The following is a 26,254-nucleotide window of genomic DNA, read 5'->3' as shown; positions in this document are numbered from 1 at the left end:
TGTGTTAATAACTGACATATATTATAAGAAAAAACTGTCACATTTCTTCTCCAATGAGTAGAAGACATCGAAGCCATTGGTGATGGCGGCTATGGCGTTCATTGCCTTTTGCTGTGCTCAGAGTCATTATAATGATTAAATAAAAAAAGTGTCAAAAAAGGAAATTATACTTCTCTGACCCGAAAGTAGTAATTATTTGATTTGATGCCCGTTTTGGTAAAAATATCTTTGACAGTTATCCAACAAATGAAAATGCCGGAAAAATACTAACGACAGAATTCTATCAGTTTCAACACCATCCGGTGTTGATGCCCCTACAGCTATCAATTTTAAATCATGTCGATATTATTATATCAAAGAAAAGCTACCCATGCAATAAAGCCTCGTAACGTCACAGCGTCAACAAAATTACTACTTTCTCGGTACAATTTTAACTTTTTTCAGAAACTCTGCTGTAACTACTTTAAAAGACAAACAATAGCACTGGAACTCAAAATGTATTCAACGCATGTACACGTCATAACGAACATTCAAGATATACAATCATATTATATATATCTCACAGACGATGTGGTAAACTATAATATCATCTGTAGTGCATTTAATTGAAATTCACGTATTTAGATTATCAATAAGATTTTAATTCAAGAAAGGTTCCTAAAATTACTTCTTAAATATACATGAAATGGTACATCATACTAAAAAAAGTGAAAAAGATCAATAGTTTGTAAATATATTTGACATTCTTAAACTTATAGGTTCCATTAAGTATACAGAATTTCAACCGACCGTTCGTCCTTCTTGCAAAGCCACACTTTCACTGATATGAGAAAAGTTAAAAATGAATATCTGAATCATTTAAGTTTACAATTTTTTCCACGAATATATGCGATGGTAAGCACAAAAGACGTTTGAATAGGCGCCAAAAGCAAGGCAGGATTTGTATATTATATGAAATCGATGATAAAATATAATAATTATATATTACTAATTTATAGAAATGACGCGACTGTAAGCCAGCTCAAATGTATAGAAATATAAGCGAGGAAAGTGTGCATGCATTGAGTTTGAGAATTTTCAAAAGTAAGCCGTTAATATTTGTGCAAGTTTTCAAAAGTGTATATTGCTATATTTTTATTGTAAAATTTATGTAATTTATAGCATTTTTGTTCTTTACTAGCAATAGTACTTGCAAAAATATATAAGGTCATATAATTTTACGGTTTCATTTACTTTGACATTATCAAAAAATTACCAAAAAAACGTGCTAATATAGGCGTGTATTTGTTGATGATTATTTGATCATGTTAAGTGGAGTCTCCGCTTTAATTCATTTTAACTGTTTTAAAATGGCTGATATTCATGGTTGTTATATCAATTATATAAATAAGGCGTGGCAACAAACACACATAAGGAGGAAAACAATGTATACTTACTTGTCCTGTAGGACCTAGGGGGCCAGCTGGTCCCTACATGAATGAAATATATAAAAGTTATTTATCCCAATATAATGATTGTTCAGTGAAGACTAATATTTCGTTATATATAATTAAATTTATTTAATTTACTATTAACCAGAACTTTTCCATTATATGCGATTGTGTAACAAATGCAATATTAAAATCATATATTGAATCTAATTTATATCGTAAAAATATGTTTTCTTATTACATAATATTTAGTAATAAATGAAACATTTATCGTTCCACATATAATGAAGTATAGGTATTGGGTATACTACACATACATGCTATCTAGACAGATTTGTAAGGGAGAGAAGATATAAAATCAGGATGAGAGGAAAACAACACCACAACAAAAATGATATACTTCAGTGTGCAGATTTACCTGATTTCCTGCATATAAAACAAAGAGTGTATTGCATATGTCAACTACACCAGACAGAGGGAATGTTTAGATCACAAGTAACTGCTTATACTTAAAAGTCTACACAATTAACACGTTAGTATCTTAAACGGCACCTTAATGCACCTTTTTATCTTATGTTTTTGTTTTGACCATTTCAACAACATCAATTTGATTATGTTGTCTTTGATTGCAGTGAATTAAAAGCAGCAAACGTGCTGCAGGTTCTGATCAGGGTAAAGCTAACATAAAAATAAGTTTTTGTTTGGCTTGGAGAATCTCAATGAAAATTCATTCAAATAATTGACATATGTTTGGTACATAACGCTTAGGAAAATTAATATGTCGTTTCACAGACGTATTAGTGCAATATATAAATATGGAATACGATAATTTAACATTTCCCGTCCTGGTATTAGTATTCATACTTTATGGCTATTCATTAGTTCATGTATATTGACATATGTGTTAAGTTTTGCATGAGCTACAAAGATAAAAGTGAATAGTTGGCACAAGATAAACCGACCTTAACAATAATGTTTATGAAAAAGTTGCTGACTCGTTAGTAAACTATAACTGGACATTTACCAATTAATACCACAAAACGGGTGATTTTACCGTTGTTTAAAAGAGAAGGATTTTGCTTTGACAGACAGAAGTCATTTATGTAACTTGGTATCAAGGCAATGTCAAGAAAAATTGAACAAGAATTCATGCCAAAAATAGTAAGAATGTATAGGCAAACGGAGAGTATAATGAGAAACTATATTGCGAAGTGACTATATTATATTGGTTGTCATAGTAACCAGCTGTGACGTGTGAATGGTGCTTACCGTGTGTCCTGTCGGTCCATGCTTACATAAACTTACCGGTGGTCCCATTTGTCCTTGACTATCCGGATTGTTAAGTGATGAGTAATAAGCACTCTTTAAAGTGAAAGAAATAAAAAAAATGCAGTTTTACTGTACCACATAACTCACTACAACAGTATAAAATAAAATTTATAAACATCGCACAATTCATTAAAACTATATAAAGTGAAAGAAAGTGATAACAATCATGGACTATTTGGTGCTACTACATCTCAGAAACCCAATTTTATTGCTTAAAGAGTACATGGATGGTCAGTCGCAATTCCTCCATAATAAACTGAAAATGGTGTTAAAACCAAGCCATATTCTAGTAATCACCGTACAATGAAAATAAACTATGAAAACTAATTAAATAATAAAGAAAAAAAACTTCCATTACCGCTACAGTTCTGAAATTACATTAAGCATACTTCAACAATATGAAAATTTCCTTCGGATTTCTGAAACAAAATCATTAGAAAGATAGTAGCAAAACTGGCGATTAAAAATTTACCAGGTAAAATGACGGATAAAGGAACTTAACGTTTAAAAATCTTAAAATAATATTTCGATAATAAAACTCACCAGATCTCCACTGAATACACCATCTTGACCCGGTGGACCGGGTGGCCCCTGAAAAGGTATTGCATTAAATAAATAATGTCATAATCATTAATCATAATTAATCTACCTATATGGTTTTAGTATGATATCAACATAAAAAAATAAATGAAAATACCGTTTATAAATCGCAACTGTGCAAAAACCTCTCCTAGCTAAAAATATAATATACATATATGTATGATATAGAACGTATATAGTGTTGTGAGAAGATGAAAACTAAAGCAGTGGATAACTAAACCGAAGACATTATTTTACCGAAAGTCACTGAACTCCTAAATAACAGTAATAATATAAAGTTTATATTATCCAAAACCATAGTCTTTTTCGCAATTAAATCTAGTACACCATTTCTATTGGAAACAAATATATCGACAGGATAATAACTAACCTAACTTTGAAAATTAGTTATGTTCTTGTGGATAGATATCGATTGAGACGTCATTGGTTTTGTCAAACACCCAGATGACGTCATACACAAATTATGACGTATCAACCAATGCATACCAGCAGGAGGAGATAACTCTTTATTATGCAAATATAAAATATCCTTCATATACTTACAGCTGGTCCGGGAGCACCTCTCATTCCCTGGGGACCTGGGTTACCCATCGGCCCTGGTTGTCCATCTTGTCCCTAAAATAGGTAAATGTTTCAGTGATGACGAGGAACACATTATGCACGACGTTCTCACAGGCATTGTAGGAAAATGTTACTGTACAGTCAATGTCATGAGAAGATAGGTTATTGATAGAACATCAGTGATATGATCCAAATGTCGAAAGTTGAAGATTCTTCACAAAATTAAAACATATCAAAAGTATGCTCAACTCTACACGATTATTTTATTACATTTTGGCCTATATGAACAAGTCCATTACATGACACAATGCTGTCGTCCTACTTGTTTATGTATATGATAGTACTGGCGAACTAACGGGTTAGTTGTCATGTGTATTGTTTCGTTTTTTAATGATAATTTCGAATTTGTAGATGTTACTTAAAAATTACTTCAATAAAGGGTATTGAATCATGATACAAGGGATTGAGTGTTATTTTAGCATTACAATTCAATAACTACGATGTCAATTTTCTTGTTGTGATGCGGTTTTTTTAAAGATTGATACACGGAAAGGATTTGTAAATATTTTCCATGGAATCGAAAGACATTACAAAAGTTACATGCCTTTCTAAATTCAAATGACAATACAGGACTATATAATATGTGAGTATGGAATAGATCAAAACGTTTTATACCAACTAGGAGACCGTGAGATGTTTGTCAATCCGTAACGCATCTTTTAATTGCCATAAATGATGTTTGTCAGTGTTGTGCAAGTTACAAAACGATCTTGAGTGATAAATTTATCATCTAAGAAAATGCACTTTTTACCAGCTCCTAACATGTTTCGTCAAATTATCCGGCAAATTGGCCAATTAAATGTTGTATAGCGGTTGGATGTCGGTACTGGCCTTCTCTCCTTATCTCCAAACTCAAATCAGCGTGACCTCCCCTGGCCCAAAATACTTCCGTTGGCTGATCTTAGATAAGAGAGGGACGTATGGTTCCAATACAAAGATTTACAGACAATCATTGTTAATCTTAAAATAAGGAATTCCAAAACGCGATACGCCCAAGTATACCATTTCATCAGAATCAGGTTGCCTATTCCAGTTTCAAATTGTTGCCAGTTTAATTTCATTAATTTACCACAACGATATTGTATGTGGTGGCACATAAAACCCAATTCCTTTATAGGTCATTAACAGTAACACATATTCTAGATAGTTTGAATAGTTGCGTCATGCATTTACGTAATTTAAAACCGAAGTCTATCTATTTGTTTAGGGATAATGATTTTGGCATTTATTAGTTTTAAGATGATTTTTACATGCGTTGTAACATAAACACTTAAACACTTTTCATTTTAATCTTTTTCACTTTACTCGGTCACAATGTTAATATTTCTTGAGTTAACATCAAGCTGATTGAAATATCCCGGCAACTCATTGAAAAATCTACTTTTCATTTCCCTACGTCCTTATATACTGTACAAATTCCAATTTTGATATGTTTATTCTAGTTTCTTACAATGTTGATAATTAATATGTAAAAGCAAGACTGAAGCGTCATGGGAAAATAGTAGGAGGTAAGCATAATAGAATTAGCTTTTAGATAATGAATTGAAGTCATTTATGACTTAAGAAATAAACAATGATTAATTGTTTGAAGAAAACAGTATGTGCAATTTTGCTCAGACCGTTAAAATTGACTTCATACGGTTAGTTAAAATTTTGTCTGTGGGCATATACTTTGAGGTAGGGCGGCCCATATCTTGTTCCTTCGGTATAACGACCCCTTTGTAATTTTGTTGCATAGTCTGCACATTCTGGCATGCGCAGTGCAGATGACCTATTTGTCAACATACAATACTAAACTTGATGATCGAAAACTGCTCTATCTTTTCTGTTTGCGGTAAAATTCTACACAAGGCTTAAAATTTAGCCAATTACTATTTAAAGCTTACTATAAAGGCTTTTTTTTGGTTGTTGCGAAATCAGACAAAGATTGTGTATCTGTGAGATATGACCCGAAGACCAAGCATCTGGACCACAATCACGTGTAATGAGCATTTCATCAAAGTAAGCGTGAAAATGATTCAGATAACACGGACCATATATCTATGCGTTTCTTTGATAAAGATCTAGACGACTCTGGTGTAAGTTGCTGTTAGATAATGATACGCTGTTTTTTCACGAAATTAAATAGACACTTCACATATTTCCGGAATGCATTCTTTTTATCCATGCCCTGACTACCCGGTATGAACTTCCTGAACGCTTCACGAATTCCAATTTAAAGTATTCTTTTAAAATTATTTTGAGAAAAAAAGTCTAAATATATCAATATCATTAATAGTTTTGTTCAGTTGTATTTAAGTTTTATAAGAAAATTGGTTAAAGATTGATTAAGAAGTAAAGCTTAATCATGTTCATCTGGAAGCATCTTTGAGAAAAAAATTTAAGTAAATAGTTTTTTATAAAAACTCAAACATTTATTATAACCTTTTTGTATGATACGTACTCAAAGCCTTGGTGTTAATGCTTTGTCATCACATTGTGTATTGAATGAAGATATTAGATTCCGACAACAATTGTACCTATTATAGTTCACCGAGTCTTGCGATCAATGTATTATTTCTATACATTCAAGAGAGAGTCAAGCATGCAAAGTATCTAAACAAACTGTCAATCAACTTTTCCCGACTATTTTAGTCTCGCCGGAACGTGAACAAAACGCTTTATAAAGACATGATAGGCGGAGCTCTGTTTTAAGTAGGATAATACACATCGTAGAGGATGCTGTTATATACAGTAATATCAGGGTGAGTATACAATTGCGTATGTTGGTATTTGTATTTATTTATGCTTATCATGCACATTAGAATTTTAAGATTTTGAAAATAAATCTCAATGTCGCTTTTCGTATTTGTATAACAGGTTTTAAGAGCCAGAAAAGTAAAATATTCAAACTTCTGCCAAAATTAATGTTGACAAGCTTCCTTATTATTTTTAAAATTTTATATAACGCAACATAAGGTTTGCGGAAATCCACCATACAGCATCGCTCTAAAGTACACGTACATACATGTTAAATATTTTTTTTTTTTACAATTGAAATTAAGTAAGTGATTGTAATACGTCTCTTCCAATGAAAAAACCGTAACTTAGTAATACTAAGGTTTTCTTGTTATAAGATACATATGTATATAAAATCGAAACCGCGTTTACCCTACTACTCATTCATGTTCGAATGTTAAAATACCTTTAAAGAGCCATGTATTAATCCCATTGGAGGGGGAAATGTGTGGTAAAGTCTTTATTTGTTGAAATCCCATCTGCCTGAATAACGAATCTAGGTTAGATAATAAATTAGATCGTTTTTGCTATATGTCTTCTTGTACTTATGTTAAAACTCTATCCAACAAAGTACTATTTTCTGATGACTGCATATGAATGTCCGGACTTTGAATGATAAACACAAATAGTATACGATGTATGCTAACAAGAAAAGATATAAATCGGTGATATGCTAAAATGAGAATACATAAAATATTTGTACTATAGCAGTTAATACTTACCGGTCTTCCATCCATTCCTGGTATTCCTGGTTGGCCTACGGGTCCTGGTTCACCTTGGTCACCCTGCATAAGTTCAGTTTCAACAATTTCAACATCATTATTATCATCATCATCATCATCATCCTCGTCAGAATTTTCTACGATCTCTTTAATTGTTTTAATGTCAGCCTCTTTAGTTGCTGCCTCGGCCAGTAACGCCGCTTGTTTTGCAGCTTTCTTTGCAGCTCTTTCGGCTTTTTTTAATCGCCTCGCTTCCTCCCTCTCTTTCTTTTTATGAAATCCATTGACATTTACTATGAGGAGGAAGGCAAACAAACACCATAAAACACACGTTAACTTCATTTTGTCTTATATCTGTCCCTATAGCAGTCCCTTCTTCACTTTCTGTCTCCCAAGGCGCGGGATGGTTTTTGCTGCCGTCTAGGAGCGAAGCGAACAGTGACTAGTCTCCCTCTGACAGGTCCAGGGAGGACCAGGGTCTCATATACTCGTAAGCGTAACGAATCCCAACCCTCGCTGACCCCACCGTCGATTGCTATTTGCTATTTCAGAACAAGGTAATTAGTGGTGTTACTCACTGATACCAATGTTAAGGTAGAGAGGAGGCAAGCATTGGAAGTTTTATTTCAATGTCACTTGGCTGTGACGGGAAACACCCACAACCTGGATGAGTTTGAAAGATGGGAGCTGAAATATCCTTTTCATAAATGTAGTATTATTCTTTTGAAATAAAATAAATATATATTTCCTTGATTCAGTTTAACATCTAACACCCAAATCATATAGCGATTTACACGACATATGTAGAACATCAACTCACCCTCCACCCTTCCCCGTACCCCGGGTCTTGTGTACAATATTTAGTCACTCGGCATTATTTTTGTCTATAGTTTGACTAATTTAATGCGTTTCAATCTACCAAATCATGTTTTGGACAAAAATATTGTCTCACTTTACGTTAAACATCATCTGAATGTCAAACAAAAACTTTAAGAAAGTGATCATCTATACATGTACGTATGTATGAAAAATAAAAATATATTTGGCTATGTAAAGTAAATGTTTGAAATTGCATATTGCGTAATAAAAGTCATTGATTTTGAAATTGTCATCTGGAAAAATCCGTTCATATTACATCTAAAACAGGAAATGAAACATTTACATAATCTAAACCCTTTGTGGACAAAAATCAAACCAGCTCACAAATTATAGTAAAATGTGTTGAATTGATTTATTGCGGAAGTTTCAAACTCGTTAAACCGGAGGTAACAACAAGACTTACACAGGAGCCCGATATCTAGATTTTGTGACTCGCCATATGGCCTCCTTCAATAACTTGACTGGTAATTGAAGTCGTTCCACCCGGCCTGAGTCATTTGTGTGGGAATCTCAATGTTACCATATACCTCTTTACTCTGTCCAAGCAGGTTATCACCATTATATTGTGTAAACTAGGTGCTAGAAGGCTCTTTGAAACCTTTCATCAGTGGACGACTGCCAATAGAAAAAAGGTCTAATGCTGTCTCTACAAATCTAGAGGAAGTCAGGTATCCTTAGTATCCTCCCAATTATAGTGTTGGCAGATTTCATTTCATGACTGTCTTGTCTGTGCTCACTTTATAAAACTCTAATCTTAATATTCAACACAGCCATCTGTATTGTTTCAATTCAAAACGCGTTTCTGGCTGTGAAATGTATTAAAGATACCTTATAATCCACTGATGAGGTGTGTGGACCAGACCATATGTTCTGGTATCGAACTACTTCAGAACAGGTGTTTTTGTTGTATCTATATATCTTACTTTAAATAGTATGAGAAATAGACCATAGGTCACTTGGTCATTTGATAACGTACTCTTCTTTCCTGTAATTACGTTTAATTTAAAAGTTCAGAAGGTCTTACAGTCTGTTGAAAGTCTTAATGTATTGTGAAAGAGAAACAAATGGTAACTGTATCACCATGAAATACCACATACGGAGAGTCTGGTTAACGAAGAGTTTTGATCAGAATATTTTGAAAGATTTGTTTATTATCGCCAGTTGTTTGAAGACCTTTAATTATTGTATCAATTATTTTAGACTATTGAATTAATTGAATTTCGTAAAAATCATACTAGCGGAATATTTTTACAAATATGTTACATATTTGATGCCAACTGACCCTGAAAATTCACAAAAATCAATCACAAAAATGAATCGCATCAAAAATTAATAAATATTAATCTGCCGGGGGACATGCTAGTGTAGAGAGGTCTCGTGTCAATTGAATTCTAATAAGTAAAGACGAGACCCTTAATTTTTTTTTTGGTTATGATTTTCACTAATGTTTCGAAATTATTATTTGATCCGTATTAACTTGCCAGTAATTGACCATTTTTATTGTACATACCCTTTCTCCTTCTCGTCCAGGCATTCCCGGTGGTCCTTCGTGTCCTTGTGGGCCCTATAAAATATCAATACATCACAGGTTCAATTTGTTGCATTTTCTATGGCTCACCTTCATTTAAAAGAAAATAACGAAAATAGAAATCATAATTTATATTCATTTTATAATTCTGTATATTTGTTTTTATTCGCGGATTTACCTAACTTCGCGAAATTTTATACCTCGAAACATTTTTACAAAAAATTCATGGTGTTATATTACACACCCGGTCACATGAATAACACTTTCAAAAGCTACAAAGACGGTTTAAAAAATAAATCCCACCGAATCGATTAAAACGAAAATCGCGGAATTTTACCCCTGCGACATTTAACAAACACACCATACACAGTTGCATAATGTTATTCTATATAACCTGCTCAATTTTTTCAGTTTTATTTTTTTCATGTGAAGTTGAAAACCACTCAAACTTCCTCTGCCCCAAATAGTAAAGTCAATATGTTGTATGCTTTTATGAATCAAACTTGAAATAATGATTACCACAAGTTACCATATATTTATTGAAATCGACGATAATTTGTTTGTTTAACGTCCTACATGGTATCATTATTCAGATTTTTCTAAGGACACGCCAGATTGAGATGGTGGAGGAAAATCGTAATACCAGAAGAAAACCTTTCGGTCGGTCCCAAAATTGTCATGTTGTCAGTAGCAACTGCTACACAACTCGCTTTGACCCAGAGTTGAAGGGCCTGCGACTGTATGTTGGAACACCTAACCATCAGGCCACTGTGGGTGAACACTTACTTTTCCAGATGTGTGTTCTTTTTTGTTTTTGTTTTAGTTTTTTTTTTTTTTTTTTGACTTTTTGGATATTTATCTTTCACTCAACACAAAATAATATTGACATGTATCTACCATATGCTTCGTATCTTTATCAAACCTCTGCCCGATAAACAAACCACAACAAAAACATGTTAAATAGTCATATGATAAACATGTAACACCAAAACTGATACGGAATAGCTGTAAAAATCTAGCGTCGTCTTTGAGCATCTTTGAACCGATTCAGACCCTCCTACACAGTGGTATGGATATACTTTTATTAGCAGTTTGATCATTGAGATGTATAAATGTCTGAGTGATGTGGTATCACAAGGTTCGTCACATTGGTCATGGTCACGTGATTTATTTGCAAGGTCACGTGATATGCAGTGCAAATTTATTAGACAAATACCATCCAAACCATGTCCTACGAAACTAATGGCAAACGAAATCTGAAATGTCATCATTCTGTTAAACAATGTTGTTAGCTTCGTATGCCTCGGTATACAATGTCCAAGCAGATTCAAGAAACACAAAAATGCCATATTAAACTACGATTTGACATTCGATGTGTACTGTTACTTATGACCAAGCCCGAAAGATGTTAGCAATGAATTTGATTTTGGTAATGATTGAGATAATTTATACAGAGTTTGTCGATGTTGTAAAGTAAGCTGAATGTACGCTGTGCCATAAGGTTGAGACTTTGAAACAGATAACAGCACAGGTCTCGTACATTCTATCTGTAAATTTCACTGCATGAAAAGGAAACATTGGCAAGCATTCATGACAAGGCCTCTATTTACTAGTCGGCCTTTTCATCTTTTTGATTCTTTGATTCGCTTGTAAAACTACAAAGCAAAGTTGAGATTCTAAATTGTAGAAGTCGTGAAAGGTCGAACTGCTGAAACTGCTAACACAGCAAACATTAATTTGGACATCCTCAGCGACATATCTTAATGGTGACTTTGATGTAATCCATGATAATTATTATTATAATGTTTGATACAAATATTTGGATTTGTGTTCGTAAATGTCATGATTATGGATTTCAAAGAAAAATAATTATGACACAGCTTTGAGTCCTATTTTTATAACACTGTTGTAGTTGCAATAAAAATCAAATCTCATATGTTGTATAACGGAATTTATTTTCACATTTCCATCTGAGTTTTGAATGCCCACTACCGAAAAGATAAAAATTCTTAAAAACAATAATAACACTAGAAAAAATATATCGATGGCCTAAGATGAGGTTACAACACCAAACATATGCAAGATTTCCTGCGTAATCTTTGTTAACAGTGAAGACGGAGTGATGGTCAACTAAATCGCGGTAATTATGAAGACGGCGGGAAACGTAAGACGACCTTCTTTATGAAAAGTAACGCTTGATTTTTTGAATGAAATTGTTCAGAAGGTGATGACAAAAAGTAAGTAGTATGAAGTAGTGTGAAGTTTTAAAGGTAGGCTAATAACTTTGTGTCACTATAAAATTACCAATATCGTTTCACATCTCATTAAAAAAACGTTTTTGATAGGTAGTATTTAATTTTACATCTACATTTTACATCTAAAAGAAAAAGAAATTTAACTCTTAAGGAAAGAAACCAAGGATAATGAGATATTATATAACAAAAGCCTTTTTTATGTATTACAGGAAATATTTGCAACATAAGTAAACGGTGAATGCTAGAGGTGAAAACACATTGATTAGACTGCTGCGACCCAACGTGACACTACACAGCATAACGTTATTTCAATACTGAATATACTTTGTTCTTGCTGTAATATGTTAAGTACCATGACATGATTTATGGGAAATTAGATGGATAATAAGATTATGTCCGTGTAACATGAATACCCAAACAAATACTCACGTAGCACACTGTCATTTTGCGGTCAATTAATTTTGGACATTTCTATTTTCGTTGTACTTTTCAAACCACTTGAGACTATATATATATAGGTCAAATACTACTCCCAGTAGCAATTAATTCGAGAATATATTTGCTGAATATTTCCAGAGTGTATTGGGAATCAAGGCAGTGTATATTCAGTTTTATTTCATATCTTAGAATATCAATGTACACGTACTTATTAATAATCAAATGGCATAAATCTGTATAATGCATTATGGATACTTGTACTATAACGTTTAATTTATTGACAAAAATCTTATATCAAAAGACGATTCCTAATGAAATGAATGAACTAATAATGATATACACATATTACATCTTAATGACTACGTTAAGTTGAAGGATCTGTTCAAAAAGTTTTAATGTGCATCTCGAACACACAAATCCCAGAGACCGATATTGATGTTGAAGATGATGTTGATATGAGGATGATGATGATATAGATTATTGTTGTGATGATGATGATGATGATGATGGTGATGATGATGAAAATCATGGTACGATGTTGGTTGTGATGATGGTGATAATTGATGATGATGATGATGATGATGTGAGTAAGATGTTTGAGAATGAGTGTAATAGTGATATTGAATGTGAAAATGCACATGAAAATGAAGTAAAAAATAAATTATTAAAAAAAAACCCCAGAGACCAGATCAAATACCTTAATCACAGCCTTGTTGTTTTTGGTCATGGTTTTTTTTAATTTTCGTTTTGTATTGTCTTTATTATTTTAATTTTATTTCTTTTTACAATTCTTTGGTAATGTTCCAAAAAATTCATAGTTCGCAGTTACAAACTATCCGGATGAGTAACAAAAAACGCTGCATCCCCATGGCCTTATGGTTAAACCACGATTAAAGATACCTACCAGATCCATGTTACCTCGAGAAAGTGTTATTTGTGATTAAAGAAAGTGGGAAAAAAACTACAAAATCTAATACAATTAACACCACATACAGAGCGTTCCTGTAGATTTACTTCCGATTTCGATGTTTGAAGTCCAGAGGTAAGCATCATTTGGGTTAGAGACATTCACACAGAATTTGATCTTCATTTATGCGGAAAACCAACAAGGTTTCTGTTTTTTGTGGCTATGTAAAGTTTGAGGGGTTCATCGTCTTCGTTATCAACAGTATCTGGACATTACCAGACACCACACCTGACCCACTCACGAACCATCCTATTCTACTGGAGGCCAGGATGCTACTTTCTCACTGCTCTTTTGTAATCTATTACAGCTTTATGAGCTCTTTAATCCACACGATAGACTAGTAAATATTCAAAAAGGAAGATAAAATTTAAACAATAGTGTTTTAATAAGATATGTATTTGTCTAAACTATTTTAAGAGATATAAATGTCTGTTTTGAACTTAATACATATGTGTATGAAACACGATTTGTGATGTATATGATTTTAGCGTTAAGCTTGATACTGTTAGGTTTACACCAGACTCCGTAAGACTGACCATCTATATAAACAATTGGCATCCGACTTTGGTCACGGAACATTAACGACAACGGTCATCATTACCAACCAATTATGTTCGGTGGTGAAATCTATGATTGTTTAAATCTTTTACATTGACTCTTTCTGGGAGGTAGGGCTTCTTAGTTCAAAAAGTCATTTACATTAAATGCTTTTAGTAGTTTGTTGTGTGTAACTCGCATCGAATGGTGATGCGGAGATTTCAAAGACCTTACACAAATGAATTGTTACCAAACACGTATACATTGTGTTTAAAAGGTAAATTCATCTGACTAGTGTTCGAACAGGACAGTGCTCGAACACTTATTTTATTTTTCACTTCTCATTTCTAAAATCAACCTTTTCTTTTGTTCATTGGTGCATGATAACTGTGGTTGGTGTGTGCACTTTTCTTCCGCCTATAAAAAAAATCTCTAATCAGATCTATAATTTGAATATGAGCAGACGACTTGTGACGGCACATCACAAAATTGACGATCGCCAAAATAAACAACATCGCGAGAAACGTTATATTCTAAAAATATTAAATTATGTTATAATGCTAACAAAACTTCTCATATTAAAGAAATTTAGCACTTGCAACGTGTTTTGGCATGAGTAACGAAAATATGACTTTCTCAATTTTGGTTCACTTTCACCACCCCGTTAAAACGCGTGTTTATCCGTGAATTTCTGATGTATAACCCACTTTATTTTTTGTCGAATATGAACATGCTATGGATTTAGAATAAAAAAAAGTTGTTGTTGTTGTTTTGTTGTTTTTCGAGGACTGGTACCTTCTTACGCAGTTTCCGCCATTTTGACAGTGATCTTTTAATTTTAATTTTGTTGAAAATATTCGCCATAAGTCTGTTCCAAGTTAAAATAACACAAACTTCAATCATTGCTTACTGCATGTATCTTAATTTAACAGTCAAAATTCGTGGGTTTTTTTCGATCACTGATGAGTCTAATATTTATGTTAAACGCATATTGATTCTCAGAGCCTATGGAGTCCAAGTAATGGAAAGAAGTTATTTTTATATCAAATTATAGAATTTAGATCTTTGTTTATTGTTCCTGACGCTTAAGTGTCTTTGAGTTATGTAAACATAGACAACCACTTTTAACATCAACAACTCGAACATTAAAATTTGAACAACTTGCACAGACATAATTATATACTTAAAGCACGGATACAGTGTTGTATACTTTTCTTCAGTCGGATGTTTTCAAATGCAAACTGCTGGTTTTATTCCAAAAGCATTTATCTATTATTCTATCGTGATGACTGATCCTCTATAAAACACAACGGTTTGTTTTAATAGCACACGCAAATATCTAATTAATCGTGTAGGAATGTAGGTGACTCCGCCTTTCTGCCAATTCCGTAAAGTTACTACTAAAGTGCAATTCCGTTATGCCTTTAGGTCTGTGATCCCGACATCACTTACACTGACCCATCTAACGGAACGCTTACAACAAATATCTAGACAAAGATACGGCTTACACAGAAAAGGTATCCGCACTACAATAAAATAACACTTACCCAAGATTAAATGTTTGGCATGAGAAATATAGTCCTGAGACCTAAAACAATACGATAGTTATCATCTGGTAGCGCCAAGGAGACGACAGCCATTTTTGTTGATGTTAACTATATAATAAGACAAGGTATGCAGGCAGAAATTAAAATTGGTTAGGTGAGCCTAGTAATCTAAACAACTAGACAGATCCATAAACATGGAAATAGTATTTTATGAAGTTAAGGAAAAATAGAATTTGCCTCAAATAAAAGTAAATATTAATGTATCAAAAGAACTTTACAGTCAAATTAAATTTGTTTCCCTTACTTTACTAACTAAACTTTTGGTTATCATCGAAATGAAAATCTCTATTTACGTTAAATGTATACTTCTAAGTAATACTGCTAATTCTTACACACTTTTAATACAATGTTCGTTATTCCAGGTTATTCAATATTACATTAGAAAGCGTTGTATAATGGGTAAATTGGCCTATCTTTACGCATATCACAGGACGTGCACTGTGCACAGATCATCAGGCCTATCTCCCCGAGATTACACTTATCCAATTGACTTCTTTGATGCTGTTAGAACCAGATTTCCTTAAAGTCATCACACAGAGAAAAACGCATGAGAAAAAAGCTGTAGTTGTTGATTAAGGGTTTTGGTGTGATAATCTTGCATTTTTTCAGGTTGGTGTAGGTCTGTTACACATTAGCCAATTCCTTGTTTAACTGTTTATACCCATGATTGGAGCGTCTGGAGATAGGAACAGCTCACAGATATAAAGACTTTAGGACGGGTGCAAATTAAGTGTAAATTATCGGAGATTCAGACTGAAACAGTACACGATTTGTATTGGTTGTAGGTGTTAGGAAGGTCAGTCGTACAAATGTATTTCTACTAATGTGATTCAGGTACTGCATTCCACAGAAACTATTGCAATAGAAAGATGTCAGTCAGGTTAAATAGCCTTCTTTCGATTCTATAAATGGACAAGGTTCCATCTCATGTATTTATCTCTTTTATAATAATGAAAAAAAAGTTTTTCTACCTTTTAAATATGATTTGGTCAATTTTGAAAGCTGCCTAGCGCAAGTAGTAAGTGTAAATAATAATATATCGCTAAATCACACAAGATTACTTTACATTTCTTGTGCATCCCGTTGGGTATTATCTAACATTTTAATTGCGCTTTGAAATCAGACCGATCTTGAATATATTTCACAATGTTTTCAAATAAATCTTTGATATATTTCAGAGTGAAACGATCACAGGAAAAATACTTTTCAGTTCAGCGCTAAAGCCAAAGACTTCCCAAGAAGACAAAAATAATGCATCACAGACGATTAATTTGATTGATAGCGATGCGGAAGCAAATGTTAACTTTATTTCTATGCTGTCTCTGGTTTACTTATAATGATCAAACTGTACTTCCATATAAACCAAAAGTCGTAAAGAAACATCTAGAAAACACAAGTTACCATGGACTCTCACACTCTTCATCTCTGGAAAAGTCATGGTACATTTAAAGTTTTCGCTTTTGAGATGATAAGGCTATTTCAATGTGCAATAAAATTATTTTCTATATGTGAGTCTAAATTAGCTAATAGATGTTTGAAAAATGAATCCCAGAGTTATCTTCATGGTAGACCCTCACTATGATAGAATCCCTTTTACATGAACCTAATCATTTTACCTAACAAATCTTGTCCGAGACACCTTTCTTCTGTTGTCTCTTTTCGAAATGTATTCGATTATCTCAATACTATATGTTTTTTGGATATACATGCATGAAACCTTGAAGGAACATAAAGAATTTGTCTTTCAATTGTAACAAGAGAGGAAAACTGCATTGACCAGACAGGGATTCGAATCCGGGGCCTCCGAACACTAGCCGAATTCTGCACCGATTGAACCTGGTTACCGATAATCAACCAAGTACAATTTCACTATACAATTTTTTTCTAATTTGGCAGAAGATTATGTCATTTTGATCAGACTTGAATTTTTAAAACCTAGAAATTCTGAAACAATATCAGTACAAAAGGCTTAAGTGATTGTGATGTCTTCAGCTCTTTATTTAAAGTCGTGAACATTTCATGTGATGCAACAAGTACATCACATCTTCTAGTCTGTCAATTAATGACTTCTATCTTTACCACTGTATTCCGATGAAAGCTTTCATTTCGGTACATTTTCGATTAAACAGAGATAATAACATAAGGATGGCGTGTGAATAACAGAAAGGTCAAAGTCATCGGTATCCAATAAAGTATAACAAAGGCGCAGGAGACTTAATTAAAACACAATGTGTGTATGGAAGACTTATCGTACCATATGCGTTTTAGGTTTATGACATTCGTATACAACTAACGACAACAGTAAAATACTACAATTTAGCATAGGAATACAACCGGCTATTCGATAAATTGTTATCGGCTGAAACTATCATCATTAGTTCCTGAGATTAGCTTAGTTTACCGGCACCTTTTATATTCACTTCTTGTGATTTATTGGACACGTAAATGCGACCAGCGGATGAGAGAAGTAACGTAAAAGAAATAAGTAAAGTAACCACAAACTTTAATATTTGGGATAATGCACCAATATATCATCAAATACTTGTATTATGTTTTTTGTGTTCCCCTTGGTGGCTGCGACGTTTGTAATGGCGAATGAGTAAATCTAATACAAGTCCCGTGTGAGACAAGAAACAAGATACCAACCCCGACACACGCGCTTTAAGTGGAAGGCTAAGCTATTTTCTCCATTGTAAATGGACCGAGACGAAAACGTGAGAAGTTTCTCGCAAATTAAGGGTATCTAAGGAAATAAATTTGACAAACGATTGCAGTTTTTTTTTCGAATTTAAATGCTTCATTTTATCAATTTTCGATTCATCATTTCTCAAACAGTCTGCACCTATGCTTCAATTAAAAACACATAAAACGAATGTTTGCTGATATGGTGATACAAAGATAAGTGTTGTAGGTAAGGGATATTGATAACCCTCCACCGGAGCCCCTGAACAGTCATTAACCTCTTTAGGCCCAGTCTAGATCATTATCCTCTTACATACTTATTTTCACAGCGCCCGAGTTTTATCACGTGTAACATTCACGATTTTGTCCCGTGTATCATTCAAGAAGCATTATGTCATAAAAATTAAGTATGAGTTTTTGTAACTTTTCCTACAAAAGGAAGTTAATTATCTCATTTTCAAAGTGGACAAAAGAGTTGTTCTTTGCAACATCGCAGTCACCTGCAAGTAGGGCGTGCCAATCTACAAAAAGGTGAAAACTTGGCCAAGTTAAAGAATGGCGAAACCCACAAAGATGTTGATATATCAAAGAAAACATTCAGTACCGTCCAGAATATGCAATTCTATATGTTCTTTTCATGCCATGACAAAGGGGCAAATTCGAAAATTCGACAATTTTGTCCACACTGTTAGAATTACTTCTTTGCCCTGTATTTATTACTGCAAGTAATTCGTATCCTATAGACATATGCTAATAAGGATCCAGTGTTATATGGAAAACAACCATATATTACTTAGAACAAGAATAAAACATGTCTTGGTAAAGAGCCAAGGGCGTTATGTAAATTATCAAAATAGTTTTTGTAGCAAAAAAAATAGTACTGGGTTTAATCATATTGTTTTAGTGTTGTGTCGGTAGCCTAGTGTGCATTTGGACACATTTGGTACCATATGCATACCACTGCAGCATTAGAGCGTATCAGTGGCATGTGGCAACCGCGGCGAAGCCGAGTGTCAAACCTCGGGTGACAGTAACATTGCAATATACTTTAATATAATTGCATTATACCAAAGTTCAGAAACACAACGTGTTTTCAGGCATTTAGTTTTGTTTCAATTTTTTTCAAATTCAAAGTTGGAGCCATACAGTCGGAAGTAAAATACCAGATCAGCTTCTATAACACTTACAAATCTCATAACTAGTTTCAAAAAAACAAAATTGCGTCGAAAAACAAATCAGTAAACATTGATTTCGGGCGGTTAACATTTTGCATTGTCAAATCTAGAACATCCTCTCGTTGCTAGGGTGTTGCTGCGAGAATGTCGATTGCCATCCATTGCTTTAATAATAACTGTCTTGTTAAAGTGGAAAATACTATATATTTCTCGACCAATAAAATGCCGGATTCTCTGAAATGACTAATTTGCGCATGCTTAGAACTGTGTTATGATTTTTATGCTAAACAAGATACATATATGTACCACATATCAATAGAACAAACGAATGACATAACTAAATAGTAGATTTTGTGCCTTTCCTGTATGAAACGAATCTTTATGTAGGTCAAGGTAAGCATGAACATGCACAAATTACAACATCAAACAATGTTCTATGTAAGCCCAGTAGCCTGCACAAATAACAACATCATACAATGTTCTATTTAAGCCCAGAAGCCTGCACATATTATAACATCTTACATTGTTATCCAATCACTTCCATAAAAATCCATTTGATAAAGAAGCTAATGTAATATTTGCAGTAATGGTCTATAAAGCTCTCTTGGAATTATGTAAAGGCAAATACCAAGTTTGAAATACGTTTTACATTTAATTGAATTACCACCTTTCTTAGCTTATTCAACAGATGTGTAGGGTCATATGCCTTCATTATATGAAGTGTTAAATAAATATGAATTTCTGAAATATACTATAACATTGCACTTTTCATTAAGAAACTGTACTTCAGAAACAATAGAAAAGTACGTTAAGTATCATTCGTAATGTTTTATATTATCCGGAGAATGTTCAGGGTATGGATTTCATTAACTAAAATTTCTACAAAGACTCAAAATAAGGTCGTTGGAAGTACCATGTGAAAGAATTCTAGACATTGGAATATGTTTATTTTGGTCGTGTGAACACCGATAACCCAATAGAGTTGGCGATAAGTGAGTGCCAGCACCGGTAATTACTATAATAACCTACAGCACAGATCGACTGGGGTGGACATCTTTCCATAACGCGTTCATTTTCTTTAAATTGAGCTTCAACGATCTTGTGGGACGTTCAAAGAACGTGTGGAATTATATCAAAAATGTTTTGAGATTTTATTTCAAATGCGTTATTTTTATCTGAAGCTTCCTACTAAGTGGTTTTTATCAGGCGCGTTTTAGAGGTAAAACTTTACCTGAGGTCCTACTGCATGATAGTAAAATGCGATTAAACTTAACTTTTCTGCCCCTCCTAAAGGCACTTTTGTTTTCAAAAAGCAATATATCACTACCCCACTTTAGTCCTATAACTGCCAGTATAAGAACGTGTCTGTTGTCAGTATAAGGAATGTGTCTGTTGTCAGTATAAGGAATGTGTCTAAGGTCAATATAAGGATTGTGCATGTTGACAGTAGAAGGAATGTTTCTGTTGTCAGTATAAAGAATGTGTATGTTGCAAGTAAAAAGAATGTGTCTGCTGTCAGTATAAGAAATGTGCCTGTTGTTAGTATAAAGAATGTGTATGTTGCCAGTAAAAGGAATGTGTCTGCTGTCAGTATAAGGAATGTGCCTTATGTCAGTATAAGGAATGTTTCTATTGACAGTATAAGGACACCGTGTAAGGAATGTGCCTGTTGTGTTTGTAAGGTGTCAAACGTATTAACGTGCCAGTTGTCCACTACACTATGGTGTCAAATGTATCCATTATTGTTAGGTGTCAAACGTATCAACTATTGTAAGGTGTCAAACGTATACACTGTTGTAAGGGTTCAAAACGTATCCACTATTGTAAGGTGTCAAACGTATCCACTATTGTAAGGTGTCAAACGTATCCATTATTGTAAGGGTTCAAAACGTATCCACTATTGTAAGGTGTCAAACGTATCCATTATTGTAAGGGTTCAAAACGTATCCACTATTGTAAGGTGTCAAACGTATCCATTATTGTAAGGTGTCAAACGTATCCACTATTCTACTGTGCAAAACGTATTCATTTTTGTAAGGTGTCAAATGTACCCACTATTGTGAGGTGTCAAACGCATCTACTATTGTAAGATGTCAAAAGTACCCACTATTGTAGGATTCAAACGTATCCACTATTGTAAGGGTTCAAAACGTATCCACTATTGTGAGGTGTCAAACGTATCTACTATTGTAAGATGTCAAAAGTACCCACTATTGTAGGATTCAAAAGTATCCACTATTGTAAGGTGTCAAACGTATCCACTATTGTAAGATGTCAAAAGTACCCACTATTGTAGGATTCAAAAGTATCCACTATTTTAAGGTGTCAAACGTATCCATTATTGTAAGGGTTCAAAACGTACCCACTATTGTGAGGTGTCAAACGCATCTACTATTGTAAGATGTCAAAAGTACCCACTATTGTAGGATTCAAAAGTATCCACTATTGTAAGGGTTCAAAACGCATCCATTATTGTGATGTGTCAAACGTATCAACTATTGTAAGATGTCAAAAGTACCCACTATTGTAGGATTCAAAAGAATCCACTATTGTAAGGTGTCAAACGTATCCACTATTGTAAGATGTCAAAAGTACCCACTATTGTAGGATTCAAAAGTATCCACTATTGTAAGGGTTCAAAACGCATCCACTGTTGTAAGGTGTCAAATGTATCCACTATTGCAAGGTGTCAAACGTATCCACTGTTGTAATATGTCAATCGTATCCACTGTTGCAAGGTGTCAATCGTATCTACTATTGTAAGGTGTCAAAAGGTAGGTTACAAACGTACCCACTATTGTAAGGGTTCAAAACGTATCCACTTTTGTAAGGTGTCAAACGTATCCACTATTGTAAGCGTTCAAACGCATCCATTATTGTTATGTGTCAAATGTATTCACTGTTGTAAGGTGTCAAATGTATTCACTGTTGTAAAGTGACAAAAGTATTCACTGTTGTAAAGTGACAAAAGTATTCACTGTTGTAAGGTGTCAAATGTATCCACTATTGTAAGGTGTCAAATGTATTCACTGTTGTAAGGTGTCAAACGTATCCACTGTTGTAAGGTGTCAAATGTATCCACTATTCTATGGTGCCAAACGTTTTCATTATTGTAAGTAGATACAACACGAAACGCACGCGCGAACTTGATTTTAAATTTGACATCAAAATTAGGGAATATTATTTGCATATATTTAAAGATAACTACAAAATTCACGATAAAAAATATTGACTAGAATTTGAAGCATTTTAGCATATGTTAATGGCTGAAATGTTTAATAATATCTCTACTACTTAACTTATCAAATATAACGTTTATTATTAAAGGCAGTGTTGACCGTACATATAACGTCATATAATTAATTACAAAAAAAACCGATGTTAACGAAATCGAGACATATTATACGTGGTAGATTTGTATTTCTCTTTTCTTTTTTGTTTGCCTTTTTTGTGTCTAAATATATTATAGTATGTTTTTTTTATTATATTACATTGATTATTTGTTCGCCTTAAACCAAGCATGATGAGGTACAAATTGGTTCAATAGAAAAAGTTTACAATTGCAATTAACGTTATTGCTTATTTCATCAATATAGTAATGTATCTTCTAAACCATTACAAACACGGATATGGGTTAATTTATAACTTTCGGATACCAGCCAATGCTTACACAGCTTAATTGTTTGTTTACATTTCAATATACCACAAATACTCTAGAAACTTGTCTACTGAGAACTAGAACAGAATCTGACATCACACATCTTCTCATAGGCGGAAAGTAATATCAGACGATCAGACATTAAAGACTTTTATTTCTTGCAAGAATTCATCATAGTTTCTAATTGAAAAATCATCATAATATGTTCATGACCCGACCTTAAAAACAATCGTTTTTTAAACAACTACAAAATTTAACTTATTTCGTCTCAACTCTCTCCTTCACTTTGCAACTGATATATTCTATATGGAGAACACCATTGTTTTAAATCATCTATATATATAACTTTTGTACATAAAACATTTATATCATAACTGATAGGGCATAACAAAATCTGGGTCATTTTTAAGATTTCCAGGTCATATAAAATCAAACAAAGCCCCTATGAAGCAATAATGTCCAATTACGACCATATCCGCATTCTGAGTTTAACAGACGTCCTGTGAAATTATCAGATAATCATATACGTATGGCGAATTCATGGACGGCTTCACAGGAAGCTTCTCTAACGCTATAGTCTGTGACTGATGTAGATAAGTTGGAAAGTTGTCATATGTTCACTTTACAAATACTTTAAACGCGGGTCATTTTACTAGTTAAGACTAGGCACTAGTACTCGTGTTTATGATACACGTTTTTAAATAAACTCAAACGTTATTGCAAACACTATTGCTAAGGTACAAAAATGGTGTAATATTGGTGCCTTCAAATTATTTACAAATCTTGTTATAACGACAATTTTAACACCGAACATTGGCGTTCGAGTATGAAGTACGACGAGGGACAGTTACATCCTCTCTCACATTTTTAATTATTATTTTCAATTTTTAGAAAGATAACAGTTAACTTATTAAGCTGGTTGAGAAAAAAACTCGTTTGTTTCATTTTGATTAAATTCCACCTTGAAAGAAAATAAATTAGGTTTATACAATCACCAGATATTCCCATTCATCGTATTTGATTTAATTCATACACTTTGATCAAATCTTTATATGTGAAACTCATTTGTATATTTTGTTGGCCTCATTTACTCGTTTAATGTTATTCAAACAGTGATTTCACATGGAGTGATATGTAAGCACTAACCAGTCTAAGTTAACAAGTGCAATACATTTGGCATTGGATTCCGCCAATGGAACATGTCCAACCCATAAAGCATATCATTTAGCTGAGCTATCCTAACTTGGACGTTAGTACATATCACGCCCATATATCTTTAGTACAAATACATCGGTATTAAAGTGACCCACGGACGCTACACCGATGTGTAGAGTATCCGCCGTCGTCAAGATAATGTTTACAAATCAGGTTCTATAATGTTAATAAATTACTCGAAATACAAAATTTGTATATTACCGCTAAAAATAAGTGCATTTCTACGATGTTTTATTTTATTTTACGTAAAAGGATTATTTCTATATAATAATTTCCTCATGGGCTAGTTGATATAGATACATAGTACACTCTGATTTAGCAAACTCCTCTGTATAAAGACTATCTGCTTAAGAATATTTTGTCATGGTTCCAAATACATGTATAGCAGCCAAATAACTTCAATACAATTTGACAAGTAAGGGCGAGTTAGTTATATGATGTCACGTTTCTTGTCCCCTCAGCGAACCTCATATGAGGTTTGACTACATATTAGATGATATATTACCAAAGTGTTAGGCCAAGACATCTTTTAACCAACTAAACAAGAACACCCTCTAAGGTAATGTTTTCCAAAACCGCATATAGTTTGTTTAAAAAAAGCTGCCTGGGTTTGAGTTTCATTCGTAACGATGCCTATATAACTTACCATTAGACCACGTGATCCTGTATCGCCTGTGGGGCCACGATCTCCAGTGGGTCCCTAAATTCAAAACAAATCAGACATCTTAAAAACCATAACCGAAATATTAAAAAACTATTTTGGAATTTAATATATCCTGTTTCTTATGCGAACTAATTTGGTCTAACTACAATGAAAGCGTCAATCTTGATAACAATACTGCAATCTTATACATAAAGGTTATTCGAATGGTTGCAGATTATACAGTGCTATTTACTATTATGTGTAATGTGAAAATTCCATTGTTTCATACAGCAAATACGTTCTGATTCACATTTGCGTTATATTTGAGTACTCTAAAATGGCAACATTAGTAGTAAACCATAAAAATGTGCACAAAGCAACATACCATTTCTCCTGGAGGTCCAGACTCTCCTGGTAAACCAGGGGTACCCTGTAGTAGATAAACACGTTCATTTAACATTTACCGAGATTAAAGAATTAAAGATAAAATATTTATTTGCAAATTATTTATTCAGACCAAATTTCAAATATGATTTGTCTCGTATAAAGGTAATATAGCAATATCTAATATGTGTCTACTTTTTGATAAGCGAAAGGGAAACATGGTGTACATGGTAATAAAAAATGACCACTTACAGGTTCTCCGTCATTGCCCGGTGGTCCTGCAGGTCCGGCAGGTCCAGATAAACCCTACATAGAACATATTTGGAATTGAGTTTTCACATCAGTATGTATAAATTAAAATTTTATGTGCTATTTTATTATCTAAATTAGTTCTTCAGATTGCATATGTACGTAGTATGTATCATGTTCTTTGTACCACCATATAAATTATATTTTTATTTCGCATAACTCAAACACAAATGATTTTAACGTATTTTTTAAATTAAGTTACTCGTATATATTGCTGTCTGGTTTTAAATATATCTTACATAAAACTTTTTGAAATCACATTATTGCATAGCAATACTAAGATTTAGCCATTTTCAATTAATTTCATATTCCTTCCCAATACTAATTAGCTTCATATTTTAAGATGCTTACCTCCTCTCCTTTGGTGCCTGGTGGGCCACGTGGTCCGGGATTTCCAGGCGGACCCTGTAATTCATTACATTATACAATACATAATTACATAATTAAGACTTTTAAGATATCCAGCTGTGGTATATTATAGAGTTAAACACTTACTG

The 26,254-nt window shown here is 33.4% G+C and overlaps 1 protein-coding gene across 7 annotated transcripts in view; it reads right to left on the bottom strand.

The window, feature by feature from the left end:
- Nucleotides 1-26,254, bottom strand: part of LOC138325328 (collagen alpha-1(IX) chain-like) — a 116,945-nt gene that overhangs the window by 5,144 nt on the left and 85,547 nt on the right. For 5 of the 7 annotated variants that reach the window (XM_069270892.1, XM_069270891.1, XM_069270890.1 and 2 more), the window contains 10 exons: nucleotides 26,109-26,162; nucleotides 25,701-25,754; nucleotides 25,450-25,494; nucleotides 25,068-25,121; nucleotides 9,870-9,923; nucleotides 7,481-7,543; nucleotides 3,903-3,974; nucleotides 3,303-3,350; nucleotides 2,700-2,792; nucleotides 1,437-1,469 (listed from right to left, as the gene is read on the bottom strand). In XM_069270892.1, coding sequence (XP_069126993.1) covers nucleotides 1,437-1,469; nucleotides 2,700-2,792; nucleotides 3,303-3,350; nucleotides 3,903-3,974; nucleotides 7,481-7,543; nucleotides 9,870-9,923; nucleotides 25,068-25,121; nucleotides 25,450-25,494; nucleotides 25,701-25,754; nucleotides 26,109-26,162 — 570 coding nt within the window. Of the gene's footprint in view, nucleotides 1-1,436; nucleotides 1,470-2,699; nucleotides 2,793-3,148; nucleotides 3,179-3,302; nucleotides 3,351-3,902; nucleotides 3,975-7,480; nucleotides 7,544-9,869; nucleotides 9,924-25,067; nucleotides 25,122-25,449; nucleotides 25,495-25,700; nucleotides 25,755-26,108; nucleotides 26,163-26,254 lie in introns of all 7 variants that reach the window. The other 2 variants (XM_069270895.1, XM_069270894.1) reach the window with 2 other exon arrangements.

The sequence above is a fragment of the Argopecten irradians genome, chromosome 6, assembly GCF_041381155.1.
Source record: "Argopecten irradians isolate NY chromosome 6, Ai_NY, whole genome shotgun sequence".
Taxonomy (NCBI): domain Eukaryota; kingdom Metazoa; phylum Mollusca; class Bivalvia; order Pectinida; family Pectinidae; genus Argopecten; species Argopecten irradians.
This window is presented reverse-complemented; position numbering and strand designations above follow the sequence as displayed.